General features: G+C 33.6%; 1 protein-coding gene across 1 annotated transcript; it reads left to right on the top strand.

Annotated features, from left to right (window-relative positions):
- The first annotated feature begins 568 nt into the window (after positions 1 to 568).
- On the top strand, positions 569 to 7,797 carry LOC139814334 (uncharacterized). The gene is made up of 7 exons (XM_071780540.1): positions 569 to 708; positions 1,723 to 1,826; positions 2,038 to 2,194; positions 3,092 to 3,214; positions 4,013 to 4,143; positions 4,999 to 5,275; positions 5,826 to 7,797. The coding sequence occupies exons 1-7, from the start codon at positions 569 to 571 to the stop codon at positions 6,157 to 6,159; spliced, it is 1,266 nt and encodes a 421-aa protein (XP_071636641.1). The 3' UTR covers positions 6,160 to 7,797.
- Positions 7,798 to 16,431: the final 8,634 nt, after the last annotated feature.

Genomic DNA, 16,431 nt, shown 5'->3' with positions numbered 1-16,431 from the left:
ACTGTAAGCATCCTTTATTGTCTACCAAAAAAAAAGCACTGTTATACGTGTATTATATAAGGAATTTCTTTCCACGCATTAAATATTTCATTAAATATTGTATCGTATATACAATATTATGTTTTCTAATTTTTCTTGAACTTTTAATAAAAATGTACGTCTTAATTTTTTATTTTTTATTTAAATTTGTTTCGTCAGAAAGTTCGAGAGTCGAGAATTCTCGGAAGAAAAAAGAACCGAACAAAAAAGTTCTTGCAACTTCTTGTAGCTCCTGGCTCTAAGGAATATTTTAATCCCCTTCGATTTTCGGAATAACTTTTTTCAAAGAAGACCCTTTCCCTCTACTTTTTTCAGCCTCGCTTCTCGTCCGCAAAGTGCGTTGAACTCGAGTGACGTACTCGCGATGAGTCGACTAAAAAGTCAGAGCTGTACCAGGCGAACGTACGTGCACGCACATGCACACACGCATGGTGAAAAGTATGCCGTGACCTCGAACAAGGTCCCGTTATCCTAGGCTTCGCCTTGAACGTCTTCGTCCTCCCAGTCTTGACTCGGAAGTCAAGTCAAGATGATGATACTACTGCTCTTCGCCACCTTCCTGGTCAACTTTCCTCATCAACTCGCACAATCGGACGCGAACAATGGATTAATCAGGATTGCGGCGTTAGGGGCCTCCGTGCTGCCCATTGGACTCGCCGCCGGCCCCAGGTACCGTAGATTACGATCGTAGTGCTCAGAAGTAGTTCATTCGAAGATAGCGAGTAATCCTAAATAATTTTTTATGTGTAGATATATATATAATATGTATATTAGATCAATTTTTATTTTATAATTATTTCAAGTTCAAATTTTATAATAATAATTGTAATTTTAGTACTAAAAAAATTAATTTGTCTGTACTGAAAATTATAATATGTAGTTTACAAACTACAAAATTATCTTTTATAAGAATATACTTAAAAAACTTTCTTAATTCTATGATTTATTGTAGATTTTTTTTCTTTATTACAGAATTATCACATATTTATTATCTATAAAATTATAATTATTATATTATAAATTTGAAATTTCTATAAATAATACTTCTTTATTATTATCAAAAACTTTGGAAAAATTTCACTATTGAAAAAATTTCCATCTTGTTTTAATAACAAGATGTAATTTTTTTCTTATTTTCTCAATAAACTACTTAATCAATCATAATCTTACCTGACCTTACCGTATTACTATCGATTAGAAAAGACATAAATGATCATAATCGCGATTAAAATAGCACACTGGGCTTTAATAAATCCTAACCGTGTCAATGTCATTCTAACTAATCGAGTTTCTTATCTTCAAGAATCCATCAACCGTAAGTGATTTTTAATTCAGATTATCATATAAGTAGACGGTAATCTTTTCTGTGAGTTAATCACTTTACACATTCTTAAACCATTCTCGAACGTCGTTTTCCTTGGCACTATAGTGATTGAATTTTTCTTTTCGCGCGAGAAAACGTATTTCTCGGATTATTAATAAGCGTTTGTCTGATTTATTAAAACGCGAAGAATCGCGCTGCAAAGAAACATTTGCGATGACATTTCGCAACTTTTGCATATTGATAGATATCGATAGGTATTTGTGTCACTGTTTCCTGATTGGCGAGAATATGAGACCTTGTTATATTAAGTTATGAACTGTTATATTAGTTTTAGCACTTTATTAAATTTAATCATTCAGGTACGTTCCAAAATGGAAAAAGCAAGCGTGCGAAATACCAGCATCCCAACATCCGAATTCGCACTATATTTGCGACGAAGCTGGTGAAGTGAAATGCTTGCCAGGTATAAAGAATAATTTATTAAATTAAATCGAATAAATTTCTACAGCTAAATTAAAATAAATTAAATTAATTTATAAGGTCAAAAATTAATTCATAGCAGAATACCTTTTAATTAAAAGAGCTATGTAAAAAATAAAAAATAATTAAAATTTTTATTATTTTTGTCTAATACAAATTATAAAAGACATTGTTCGTAATAAAACATTGTTTAGGATGGACCGGAGATCTTTGTGATGTACCGATTTGCCGCAAGGGTTGTGATCCCCTCCAAGGCTACTGTCGGCGACCAGGAGAATGTCGTTGTAAGCTAGGTTTCTACGGCGAACTGTGCGATAAATGCGTGGCTTTACCGGGATGTCAGCATGGAAGGTACGAGTATTTAATTTAATACGCAATAAAGAGAAAGTACGCTTTAAAATGTATACTAACTTCTTATATCTCTTAAAACTTTACATTAACATAAAAACTCTTGAAAAAAATGTGAACTACATTTCAGCACAAAATATTATACATATTTCCTTTCATTGTAATCAAGTCGATTAAATATATTATGTGATATTGATTTATTACTGAATTTATATTTAATTATATTATTTATACAAATTAAATTGGTTATATTAAAATAATGTTAATTAAATGTATAATAGCTACATTTAATTTTAGTATGTAATTTAATTAATTAATCTAATTATTTTACGGCTTTCTTATTATACATAATAGATCATTTATTTTTATCATTAAAGTATATCATTAAAGTTTTTATTCTTTTCTGTTTTTTTTTTACAAATTCAGCTGTTTAATTTTATAAAATCAAATTGGATAAGATTTAGATTTACTACTTTTACTTAAAAAAAAAAAAATATGTTCAGATTTCGCATAGGCATTTCTGTTCTACATGCGCTGAGCGCGAAAATCAAATATCATCCATATCCGTGTTGGAGAAGATTAAACTCTCCAATTAATCTTTCATCGATCTCTTACTATGTTCGATAATTCCACAACAATTATACTAAGTAACAACGTAGCACCCACGCGGCTATAAATGCGGCACGATTTATCGTGCCGCACACGTAACGATATAAATTGAACGCCGCTTGAATAACAACAGCCCGTATCGGCTTCGCTTTGCTTTCACCTTGAGTGAGCGAACGAGCTAATTTCCGTGTAACACGAAACGCTTCCTCGCTTGGAGCAGTCTTTCGTGACCATCGATCGATTCTGTTCGATAGACAGGCAGGGACTTGACGTAGAGATTTTCACTTTCAGGTGTAACGTAAGCTTCGAGTGCTCCTGCGATCCCGGTTGGAAAGGCATGTTCTGCTCCGAGCCCGTTTGCGCGCCCGACTGCCTCTCCAGTCAGGGATACTGCGAGAGACCCGGCGAATGCAGGTGATTAATCTTGCACCTTCTTACACGTGCATGCTCTACATTTTGCAAAGATTTTCGGCAAGATTTTACATACTATTAACATCAAAATATTAGACTTATCAAAAACAGATTTTGTGAATTATAATTCTAATAACTTCAAATTTAAAGAATATTCTTTTAGTTGAATAGAGAAGATGTCATCTTTGGTCGGGCTGGATCTTGGTGGTCTAATGAGACACACACATGTGATAATATTTATCGCAATGAGATTCATATCAGTCCAATTTCACTTATTATTGTTTATTTATGTCGCTTGAAACAAAATGTTCTTTATATTTACCAGTTATTGCGATAAATATTATTACATGCCTCAGTAATCAAATTGGTAAAGACGCCCGTTACAAATCGGAGGGAGGTCCAGGTTCGAACCCCCTGGCTGGAGTAATATTTTTCGCAAAAAATTCTTTACAGATTTAAAAATGTGATTTAAAAATGTAGATTTACTCTTTAAACGAAGAGTTGCGTTTCAAGATCGACAAATAATCGGTTTGCTGAGTTGGAAAAAGTATACAAAATTCACACAGAAATATTATTATTATTATTATTATTATTATTATCAAGATCCAGCCCGATCAAAAATGGCATCTTCTCTATTTAAAGAAGAATATTCTTTATAAATTTGAAGATATAGAGTTATAATATTATAGACATAACTAAAAAACTTGATGCGATAAAACGTAATTGCCAGAATTTTTTTATCGACACAGATGTGTCGAAAAGAGGGAAATCAAAGTCTATATAACGTATTCCTCCTTTCAGATGCCGTTTAGGTTGGCAAGGTCCCAAGTGCAAACAGTGCGCGGTTTTACCAGGTTGCGCCCATGGGACCTGTCAAGGGCCCCTCGAGTGTCGATGTGATCCGGGTTGGACCGGACTGCTTTGTCAAACACGTGAGTTTATTCTTGAGAGCAAACAGAAGAGACTCTCTTCTCAGAATAAACGAAACCGTGACTATCACCGAGAATCATCTTAGTTTTCTTCTATTCGGATAGTAGAGAGTGAGAAAGATGGAATCATTCCTCAACATATACACAAGATCCTTCGTTAACCGACTTTGACAACGTATAAAAAATATATATACATTGAGATGCGCGAGACTTGTCCAAAAAATAAAAATAGTCTTGAATCACGTACGTGTTTGCTGATCAACAATCTTTTCTCGGAATCACTAGAGAAATATTGTTCTCTCTTTTAAAAATTTCTCGGCAAAATAAACGGAGAAGTGTTGCATTTATTTCCTTATTTTTGTGATTTTATGAAATTAAAATACAATATTTTTTTAAAGAAACTAATATATTAAAATAAAATTATTTGAGAATTATTCTTAAAAAAACTTTCAATCTATTGTAAATAATATGTTTTAAAACTAAGTTAATTGTAAAATTTAAAATGGTAATATAAAAATTATATAAAAATTGAAGTTATCAGTTTTCCATTATATATAGTTAGGTACTGACAAATCTCTAATTTATAAAACACTCGAATTTAAAACACTATTAATTTATTCTCTTTAACATTAAAAAATTGGATTTAAATTGATAATTAAATAATTAATATAGGAAATAAATGCTATACAAAAAATTATTTTTTATTTAAAAAAAAAGATTAAATTATTTAAATATATTTTCCAATTACCATTAATGTTATAGCTCTAATATCAAAAATGAATAATATTCTAATATAATAGATTAATAAATTAATATTAATAGTACGATAATATAGTGATCAAATGCCGCGTTTATTAGCGATCTGCGCGCAAGGATGCAGCCGGGAACGCGGAAGCTGCAGACGACCAGGCACATGCAGATGTCGCGTCGGCTGGACAGGACCCAATTGCACGGAATGTGTACCGTATCCAGGATGCGTACATGGATCGTGTAAACGACCATGGGAGTGTCGATGCGAGCCAAGCTGGGCCGGCGATCTATGCAACGAAAAGCTCACCTATTGCGATGAACATCCCGACGTTTGTCGAAATAACGCTACTTGCATCAGCATGACACATGAGGATGGCGATTATAGGTGAGATAGAGCAAAATTCGATCTTATCTTATTGTTAGTTGCAATTAAAACGATATGAGTAGTAATTGCAACCGACTTACGTTCAATATGTGACATAACTTTCCTTTAGCAAATGTAATTAAATAGAATAATATAGCAAATGTAATAGTAATCTTTTATTACATTTATATTTAAATTATAAAGACATTTTACTAAAATCTAATATAATTATAATGCAATAAAAGATTACTATGGAATTAATTACATTTGCTAAAGGAAAGTTATGTCACATTGAACGTAAGTCTACAGGTTGCAATTACTACTCATATCGCTTTACGTATATCGTATACTAAAACCTAATCACATATATTTATCTTTATAGAAAGAACTTAGATACTCTATCAATTTTTCAGATTTCTGAACTTGTAATAAAATACGCTTACATTAAAAATTTACTCGTTTTCTTGCAATATTTAATTTTAACGTAGTTATGATAACTGTGTTTATGATATCTGTTTATAATATCTCTTTAGAAATATTAGAAGAGATTTTCCGTTCGCTTTTCTTGCAGATGCGTTTGTCCCTTGGGCTACATGGGCCGACAATGTCAGATAAAAACTATGGTACCAACGATGGAATTGATACCGCCAATGCCCGATGCCACCATGGAATTATTACAAGACGTTCAAAGCCTCGCGGACAAGCCAAGTATCGAAGAAACCTCGAATGAGGATAAGCATGGAGAAGAACCTCCAAAGACGGAAGAACAGACCGTGGAACCTCTTGAACGTATCATAATTACGGATCCACCGACCACGACTATCAACGTAGAGCCAAGCGCGACTGCAGGGAAATGGCCGATGGAAGAGGCAACGACTGAAAGGGACGACGAAAACGAGACGTAAAACTGGATAACCGGAATGTTTATTTATTTATTTCGTTATTTATTTGTTTATTTATTTAAAGTTGTGTTCGATCAAGTTATCCGATAGAAAATACTCCTTTAAAAAAAATTCGATTCCTGTTTTTATAAATTACCTATTGTATTGTAGAACTGTGTTAAAAATGTAAATTGTGCTTAAAAAATTGTTATTTTATAACTCTAATTCATCAATTTTATCAATTTATTTTATCAATCTAACGATTAACGTACAATTATAAACCATGTATATTTGTATATGCATATCTACACTATATTATTATGTGTTTGGAGGTATCTATTGGAATTTGATTAAGGATTTTACTCATCTAGCCTTTTTTACTATCTTTTCTTTCATTACTATTTTTTTACTCTTATTTTTTACTTTTATTGTTATTAATATATTAAATAAAACGGAATATAACTGGAATGTCTTACAATTATTTTCTTTTCGTGAATTTACAAAAACTTATAAAATAAAAAGCCGCGCTTTAAACCGAAGAATATTTTTCGTTCTATCGAATTTCTCTCCTCCCCCCCCCCCCTCTCTCTCTCTTTCTCTCTCTCTCTCTTTTCGCCATTGTGTGGCGAGAGATCCTGGATTTCGCGACCTAAACTGGCGGAACAAGGATTTTCGAGAAAGCTGCCTGACTATCTCTGGAGAGTGGAGACGCAATTATTGCTATGTCCAGTAGATAGTAAATATATATAGGATGTAAAAGGTAAGATACTTGAAGTATATCCTACGAATGAGAAGAACAAAGAGAAAGAGAGAGAGAGAGAGAGAGAGAGAGAGAGAGAGAGAGAGAGAGAGAGAGAGAGAGAGAGAGAGAGAGAGAGAGAAAGACACACAGGCCCGCGCTTGGGTATACATAAACCGCTCTCGAAGTCACGCTTCAGTGATCACACATTCGATTCGATCCCTCGATTGTGCGTGTACATGTGCCGTTTTCACAGATATACCGCTGCGATCGGCTTCCCACATAATCGAGCGCAGGCAGGAGAGTTACATGCATCGCTTACGTAATGTCGTAACGTCGACTGCATTTCGCCCTCCATTTCGCCGGATAAAGGGACGCCATGCCAGTAGAATACGTGAGAAATCGATATTGCGACGTATTTGCTGTTGCTTTCAGAAGAAGAATGTCTATCATCTGTCGTTTAATTTTTCATCTCTACGTTGTAATTTTCTTATTGTTCAATTTTATATTATAATTATTTATATATCATAGAATTAAGTAAAGAATAGTTGTTCGCAGTTAAAATTTTAAAATGTTAATTAAATGTTAATATTTCAATGTTATTTAATGAGTAAATGTATAAAGAATTTCACGAGAGTCTCTATTTTCCTTTCTTTCTTGTATTTTTCAGTGATATTTAATTAAGTGGTTATAACATAATGTATAACAAATAAAGATTATGAGGTTTACATTTATTATACGTTTAATTGGCGATTGCGTTGCGTCACGTTATACAAGGTAACCCTGCAAATCAGCTTTCGTCTATATGAATTCCTGGATTAATTTGAAATCGATTTCTCTTCAATAAAATATCAAAGAAAATTATTATTTCTTAGAAGTTATCAACTTTTTAAATAAACTGAATATCTTTTTAAATAAATGGTTTCACATAAACTAAATAGATTTATCCTTAAATTGGTACTACTTTAACTACATAAATATAGTAAATTTTCTCGAAATTATATATATAAACTTTTTGTCTTAGCAAACATTCAAAATTGAACTATTTACTATCTGCCTTCATCTTTAAAGTTTATAGCTTCTTTGAAAAGAAGCTCTCTGTCTTCGATAGTTTATAACTTAGAAATTATCGATTTACCAATGATACGAGACAATGTCTTTATTAACAAAAAGTCCAATTTTTTAAAATTAGTCGTAGATAAGATGAAAGTCGATAGAACACCTTGTATATCGAAGTATTAGTACGAAACGTATTCGATCCGTTATGATATATGATAGATCTACTTGCCTCCAGGTATCGATTAGACATACCGATTCCGCATCTTTTGTTGCATATTTTAGCGATAAAACTGATACGCGATAAAATAACTTTCTACACCGTTGCCACACACACACACACACACACACCCACACACACACACACCCACACACCCACACACACACACACACACACACACACACACACACACACACACACACACACACACACACACACACATTTATACATATATATATATATATATATATATATATATATATATATATATATATATAATGCAACAGCATGTTGCTGTTTTCATTCTAGTTACTCGCGGAATGCGGTTCCGTGGTTTTTTCATGACTTCCAATCCGCATTCGTCACTTATTACTCGCCCGAATCACTGAAAATGCTGAAGCTATTTTGAAGCTTTAATAAACCATCACTGCACATTTTCGCTCCTCCTAATACATAATTAAATGAAATTGGATTAATTTCGTCGCACGATTATTTCTTTCTCAAGTTTTAGTAGATAATTTGGTATATTAACCAGAAAAAAAATAATAATATGCGTAGAACAGCAATACGATAAAATAATTGCATACTTATTTATCTTACAGGCAGGATTGTAAAAACGATTGCTTTTTACGAAACGAGGCTAATCGTGGCGCTTGACATGACGGGACAAAGGACAACGATCTGTCACAACAGATATAATTGGCACGCGAGGCTCTCCTCGCCTTGTAAAAGTCTTGAACGCTGAATGAATGCGGCCGCTTTATTACCATCTTAACTCACGTAGGGTATCGTAAAAGTCGCTACCGAGTGAAAAAACACCAACGTTAAACGCCCTAACGCTGTTTGCGGCGTGTTTTGTTAAAGTCATCATATCGTTTAGATCGACATTCATCAGTTATCCTCGCAAGCTAAGAAATAAACATGAAAACTAGAAATGAGTGATACATTAAATTCAATGACGTATCAGAACTCCTCTCCACCACCAATAAATTTTTAATTTTATTCAAAATATTAATATTTTAGTATTTTAATACAATAAAATGATAACACTAGCTTTCCTAAATTTTCTTCATTTATTCAATAATTCGTAATTTTCTTTTAATTGTACATCCTAATTTAACGATGTATAAACGAATAACGGCTGCAGTATAAATATATATCATTTGAAGAAATACTTCCCTAATTATACTTGTGCTATACAATCATAATTGTTGCGCCATAACTGGCACGTGGTGCATAATAAAGAAATAACTATCTTAAAGTGCATAGCGTTAACGTTTATTCGCTATATTCGTCACGCAGTTAAATCTGTGCGTGTACTGACAAAATAACGAGATAGCCGGAAAATATAGTAGAGTAATACATAACCATTACCCTCGTAATATAGCATGTCTGAGAATGCCGCGCCTAAAAAATTCCTCGATTTCCTACTCTTGATAACCGCGAAATATCGTCGAAAAACAAAAGGCATTGAGAACGTGAAAGCCGCACTTTTCCAAAGTTGCTCACGTCTTATAATTAATTAATCTCTGTCTTATATCAGTAACTTGAAGATCGAATTACGCTTCGTTGAGTTTTCACATATTTTTCATCTCATTTCTCATATAAATAAAAAATTCATATATACGAGTGCAAAATAAACATTATTTTTCATTATTTTGCATATTTATTTAAAAAAAAAGATAAAATAAAAATGACATTTCTAATTACTTCCTGTTATTAAATTTATATTAAAACTGCGCGTTCTGAGATTTTCTATAAGATTAATGAAAGGTGTTAAACTACCCTTAAGTCGTTAGTTACACGTGGGAACAAGATCGAAAGGAAAAAAAAGACGCAAGAGTGCATCGAGTAAATCGATGACGCGAGCGGTCGGCTGCTTCTAGAGCGAAACGACCCAGATTCTATATACCGTATGTGCGTTTAATGCGCGTTTAATAAGATTGGTATTACATCAGAAAGAGCAATATATACTCGCATGTATATTTACCATCGCTAAGGTATGTATAATTACCACTGAGAGCAATCTTTAAGGCTCATCCACAAACTGATGGGCATTCAAGACTCCAAAGAATTATATCTCTAAACTTTAAAGGGTTTAAACTGCCTAATAATCAGATTTACAAATATACAAAGCTATAATAGATAAAATGCTAAATAATCCTTCAAAAGCAACTCTTATACATACCTATATAATTCTATTATTTAACGTTAAATAGATAATATAGATGTTTTTTAAATTAACTTATTTTTCAGACACTATTATTATATTAGCTATTGTGTTTGTAGTAGTTAACAGATAAAATATTGGTGGATAAACTCATCAAATAATTCTTCAACGGTTTATTTTGTTTTTTTTTTTTCCAATTCTATATAATCGGATTCATATTATAATCCGCCTATAATCCGATTTATCTATGAGGTAAGCAGAAAAGAGGAAGTAAATTAATAATGTATTAAATAGCGCAAATCAATATTGCTGCGTCTGTCTTATTTTCTTATCCGAATTAAATGACTCAAATTGAAAATTAAAATTAAACTACTTTCAATATTTTCTTCATTATTTCTCTGGTTCTTTTACTCGCTCTTTTATTATTTCCACATTCTTCGCAAAGAATTCGATAAAACATCGATATTCCTTACGGTATTATGGATACCGCAATAGAATTCACGGTTAAAAGGAAAATCGATCCTAACCCCCTGCGCTACAATATTCGATTTTCATTATGACAATCGCTCAGAAAGCAGCCACGATCAACAGCGTCAGGTTGGTGCAATTGCGGAACTGGAATTTTTTTATCGTGAGTGCGAGAACGGCGAAGGGCGAAAGGGAAACAGCTCTCGTGAAAGCCCCCCTTTTCCCCCTTCCGCTTGAGCAAGCTCGCTTTTCCTGTTCTCCGTCGTTCCCGAGTACACGCTCGAAATTCCGACCGACATCCGGCGCGGAGGAAAATATTTGCGCAATATTTCCGGACGAAAGGAACGAGAAGAGTGAGAGAGAAACATTTTCTTCTCTGTAATCATTAATTTAATTATGATTACATTAGTAAAATATATTAAATATTTACGCATATCAAAAAAGGGTTAGAAAAATTATGAAATCATAATATATATTATAAAATTGCAAATTAAAAAAAATCATTTTAATTTTCTAAAAAGAAAAAAAGATTAATATTATAGATTAAGCTCTAGAGCTTACAATTAGTCTTTTTGGAAAGCTGGATTAAATTCCTGAATAACACTCCACAGATATATTTAAATAGTCTAAAAATATTAGAGAAATCTGTTATGTTATATATCTGTGCCTTATTTATGATTAAAAAATAAAAACAAGAGACACATTAATTTCCAGACTAAACGAGACATGCTACGCAGCGAAATCTTTCATTGCGATATATCGGAAAGTTCTGACGATACTCGCCTCTCACGCTTGTATTCGCATACATGCACGTGTTACTTGCTCGCAAGGTAGTTGCACATTGCAATGATTAACGAACCCGGTCGCTTCTGTTTCTTAAGTGCACCCTTCACCAGATTCCGCGCGGATGCAGTCGATATCGCGTTTGTATATCATACATTTGCAATAGAACGATAATGTTGTAACGGTTTGCGAATATCGGACGGGTCATCGTGCAAAAGTAAAATTGAGAAATAAATTTTTTTCACGCAAGTTTCTAGTTTCGAAATAATATATTGTCAATTTTAAAATTTATAATGGGAAAGTGAAGAAAATTATAATAAAGAATGGAAAAATTTTTATAACAGCTATTCTCTTTCATAAATTTAAACACGAGATACATATATGTATCTTATAAGATACATTTTTATTTATTTATTTCGAACTATATTTATCTATTTCTTATATTAACTTCATATTTGTCTTTTATTTTATTATTTAATATGTTTAGTCGTTTGTTTTTGTTGTCATATTCAATAATAATTTTTAATAAATGTATAATAAGATAAGACGCGCATAAAGCATTTCAAAAATTTCACGGCCGCTGCGCAGATTTCCGAAAAATTGCACGCGATATGCAAATCAGCATTTGCGGCACCGAACTTGTAATAGGTCTCACGCGTGAAAATTGAGACAAGTATATCTGATTGCAACAGCGCATAATCCACATATCATTTGTGGGAGGTCAACCGCGTAAACAGAATTATAGCATGAAGTAATAAACAGTCGCAGATATCGAGCTGCTAAACTTCGCTTAATATCGAAATCGATTTCGCTTGATACACGTTCGAATAACAACACAATAAACGAAACGTAATAAACGATTTATATAGCTACTGGTTTAGCTTGAAATATTTGATTATCAGTTACAATACTTCGATAATTACCAGTAAAATAATCGGTAAAATCTTAGCAAGCGCTAAACATTTTTCATTTAATTCCTAACTTCCTGTTAATTCGAATAATTATTAACGTCTCATCAATTTGAATAATTATTAACGTCTGCTTCCCTATCTCTTTTTTCTAGCGTAAATGTATATCTAATTTTATTTTTAAAAACATCGAGAAGAAGAGAGCAAGCTTAATACAGCAGATTAATCAGATCGTTTTTCTTTGCAAATATGTAATATATTAAATATTAAAAAGAGAAAAATATATATTAATAATACAATCATATTCTACGCAGTAAAATGTACTTTAATTGATTACCGCCAACGTCAACAAGTCCTTTCTACGTTTACGACGCGTGTACAATTAAATGAGTGTATATTACCTGCCAACGACAGATTCAAAGAGTTAGAAAAATATGTATATCAAAAGGTTGTAGATTTCAAAAAACAGAATATATTTTTAAATCTATGTTAAATTAAAAAGTGGCATAATGTGTACGATTTATTTATTGATAATTAATAAAATCTTTTTTTATTTAATTTATGTAGACTATTTTACGAAGATCTTATTTGATCTCTTTTTATCGAGTCTGAAACATCTTGTTGGTTGATTTGGCTTTGAAACGACAAGGAAGTCTATCTTAGCAGATTTATTACATGAGAGTAGTTATTAGCAATAGATAAAATATAATTTTTCATATACATATTCTAGTTTCGCAAGCATAAAAATGCAACAAATTTGCATTTTATCGTTACATCATATCTGTATTATATTAATAAGAATATATGATAATCCAATGGGGGGTATATTCATGTAATAATCACCACAAATAAGTACCGGCGTCTCTGTGAATCGCAAAACTAGTCCGCGTTGTCGGCGCTATCACGATCGCGGGAAAATAGAAATCGACTAACGACCGATTGAGATTAGTATCGCAAGACTTAATCGTAGGCATCCTGGCCGGGGCTACTTTTCTGCTTAATTGATCGGAACGGTTTAACCTCGCATGCGTGAGATTTCGCAGCTCCCACACGCTCGTTGATGCACAATATTGCGTAGATTTCGTAAAAACGCAAGTATCAGTGTTGCAAGAGATTTTCAGTTTTTTATCTATTTTTCATTAAAAAATTTTATGGAGATAGTATATTTGAATCGAATAATACGACCTTTATATTTTCTTTAGAAAGCTTTCTAAAATATGTAACATTTTAAGATGTTTAGATGAGATATGCCAGTAAAAGAATTAAAAACTTTTCTTCTCAATTTTCCAGGGAAACATTCATAATATGCCATGCTTTTCCTCTCTTACCTGATTGTGTAACATTCGTACAATGTTACCAAAACTGTAGTATACCAAGTTTAAAAAATGTTTATCAATCACAAAAATATTCATTAATAATGCATCATCAATTTTAATATGCAAACATTCATCGCGAGAGGTCTAATTTGCGTTGACAAATATTTCGGCGGCGTCAAAGACAATGACACGGAGATCAAATGACACGAATGAGTTGAATACGATCTGACGTCGCAGGAAAATTCAATTAGACATGATCACCTACCTCACGTTAACGCAATTTGTTAGCGTTACCCGCCCCCCAGGCTAAGCCTCGCTGAGTCAATCAAGACGCCGACAGACAGCGGTCGCATATATAACCGAGAGAGCCGAAGGGGGAATTACCTGTGAGCGGGGAATACCCCGCAGCTGTTCTCGTGTCAAAGAGAGTGAGAGACGGAGAGAGAAAACGAAGGAGCTAATCTTCGACGCCCGCGACCTACCGCAATAAGTTCTCTGCCACGGCCGGGTATAGTAGCGTAAATTAACGTAACGACTCACCTCGATCTTGCACAGCGCCCGACCTTGCTATTGTTCGTCGCGCTATATTGTGACCCCCCCTCGAGCTGGCCACTCCGTAGCCTGCACTCGAGGCCATTAGCAGGTTCCACCTTCTTAATGGCGGACTGCTGATAAAAGGCGGATCGACAGCTTCGTGGCACGAGCCACGCGCCACCTTTGATTTACGCGAATATCATTGTTAAGTGATCGATATCGTTCACGTCGCGTTGTCGTATCTCATGTAGCGAGACGCCCGTGAAATAATCGACGTTATAGTGATATATGAATGTACGTCTCGCGTAACGCAGATATGTGTCAGACTAGCATTATCCCGTGAACGAGTGTTGATTATTCGCATCAAACCTGCGTCGAGTAACTCGGAAATGCTCGCGAGGTACAGTGCAACAGATGTACACGAGAAGAAGCGCAAGAAGCACTATTAATAGCCTGAATTTTGTTTCACTCTTTAATCGCGGCACCTAAAATTACTTCTCCAAAAGTTCCGATAAACGAGACACAGATAAATAAAATTACACACAGTTTAAATTTTCGTATTAATATAAAACAACGGTTAAATTAAAATCATGAAATTGATACATTATATAATGACACGTGAAATTATTATATATATCTAACAAACAATTTCATATAATGCACATAAAGATTAACAATTTCGAAGGAAAAGAATAATTATTCTTATATTTTTATAATATAAATAATTAATTTGTGTTATTTTTCATGAATGAAACTGTAAATTCTCTTTTTACATGTGTGTAGTTAATTTACTGTATTCCAAACAATGCAATAAAACATTATCCAGCGCGTGTGCTCCGCGATAATATTTTTCAAACCGCACGAGCAATTATCCGCGAAGCAATCACGCGGGGCGTATTTCATTTCGCGAAAGACAGCTCTCTCAACTTTTATACGAATAATTACGAAACGCCTTTTACGAATAATCACCAGTTTCGCTTCCGAAAACGCGCGCGTAGATTATTGCTGCACCGCGGCGAAGAGGAATTCGAGAGCAAATATCGGCGGCGGCGGCGGCGGGCTCGCAACGCTCCGCCGTAATAATTTTCCCGTTACCACGTAACGTAATGAAACGACGCGTATAATACTTGTCGCAAGACACCGGCGACACTTAAGCCACGCAACGAGCCACATTTGCGAGACGTTCCATTGAATTTTCCCGACATTATGCAACGGCACTTTCGATCGGGCGCCCACAACGCGATCCGTATTAAAGCCTAACATACTCATATATTTCCACTCTGATCGAGCATACTTAACGATTGTCGCCGGGTTTATCCGTTGACGATAACTCACACTTTCGTATAAGCTTAATTTGCGTGAACGTCTTTTCAACGCGGATATACCGGCGCATTTATCAGCATCGTTATCGAGAATATTGGTTTATTTAGTTCACGGATGAACGTCCAAACTTGCAAATTTTTCTCTCTTTCAAAATAATAATTAATAATTTTTAAAAATTTAGTTTGTTTATTGTACCATTGTTCAATAAGAATAATTGTTGCGCCGCTATTCCGCCTTTTCTCTCTCCCTCTCTCTCTCTCATCATCCATACTTTTTATTTATAAATTATAAAAATAATTAACCCTCAAATCAAAACCTTTACAAGTAAATACTTGAAAACGTGTAATTTTTGAGATATTTTTTTATATTACCACAATTACATGCATAGATAATAATAAAAATTGAACATGTAACTACTTCTTATTTTTTTAAATGCATTTTAGACAATTTCAGAAATACAATAACAATAATTAAAATAGGTAGTGATAATAACTAATTTGATTAATTAATTTATTGTGCAGTGTATTATCTAGCATTGTATTTTTCATAATCCTATCAAAAAGTGAAGTACGTTTACCGTGCAAGCTTTGAACTATCATAAACTATCAAATCGTCAAGTCTCAGAAATAAATGTTTCGAGTTAAGGGTTGAATATAAAAGACATTGGTCACTCACCAATCGCTGAAACCGACGCAGACGAGCAGCAATCTCTGACCCTTCTCCTTCGATGCTCCGAACGCTCCGATACTCCTTCAGTGTTCGTCGATGCACCCGCGATG

The sequence above is a fragment of the Temnothorax longispinosus genome, chromosome 1 (assembly GCF_030848805.1).
Source record: "Temnothorax longispinosus isolate EJ_2023e chromosome 1, Tlon_JGU_v1, whole genome shotgun sequence".
NCBI classification, from domain to species: Eukaryota; Metazoa; Arthropoda; class Insecta; order Hymenoptera; family Formicidae; genus Temnothorax; species Temnothorax longispinosus.
The sequence above is the reverse complement of the archived record's forward strand: the minus strand, read 5'-3'. Positions and strand labels throughout refer to the sequence as shown.

Coding starts and splice junctions, on each gene's coding strand:
- LOC139814334 (XM_071780540.1), top strand. CDS start 569: ATGATGATACTACTGCTCTTCGCCACCTTCCTGGTCAACTTTCCTCAT. Junction 2,195..3,091: donor CCGGGATGTCAGCATGGAAG/GTACGAGTATTT, acceptor TTTCACTTTCAG/GTGTAACGTAAGCTTCGAGT. Junction 4,144..4,998: donor CGGACTGCTTTGTCAAACAC/GTGAGTTTATTC, acceptor CGCGTTTATTAG/CGATCTGCGCGCAAGGATGC.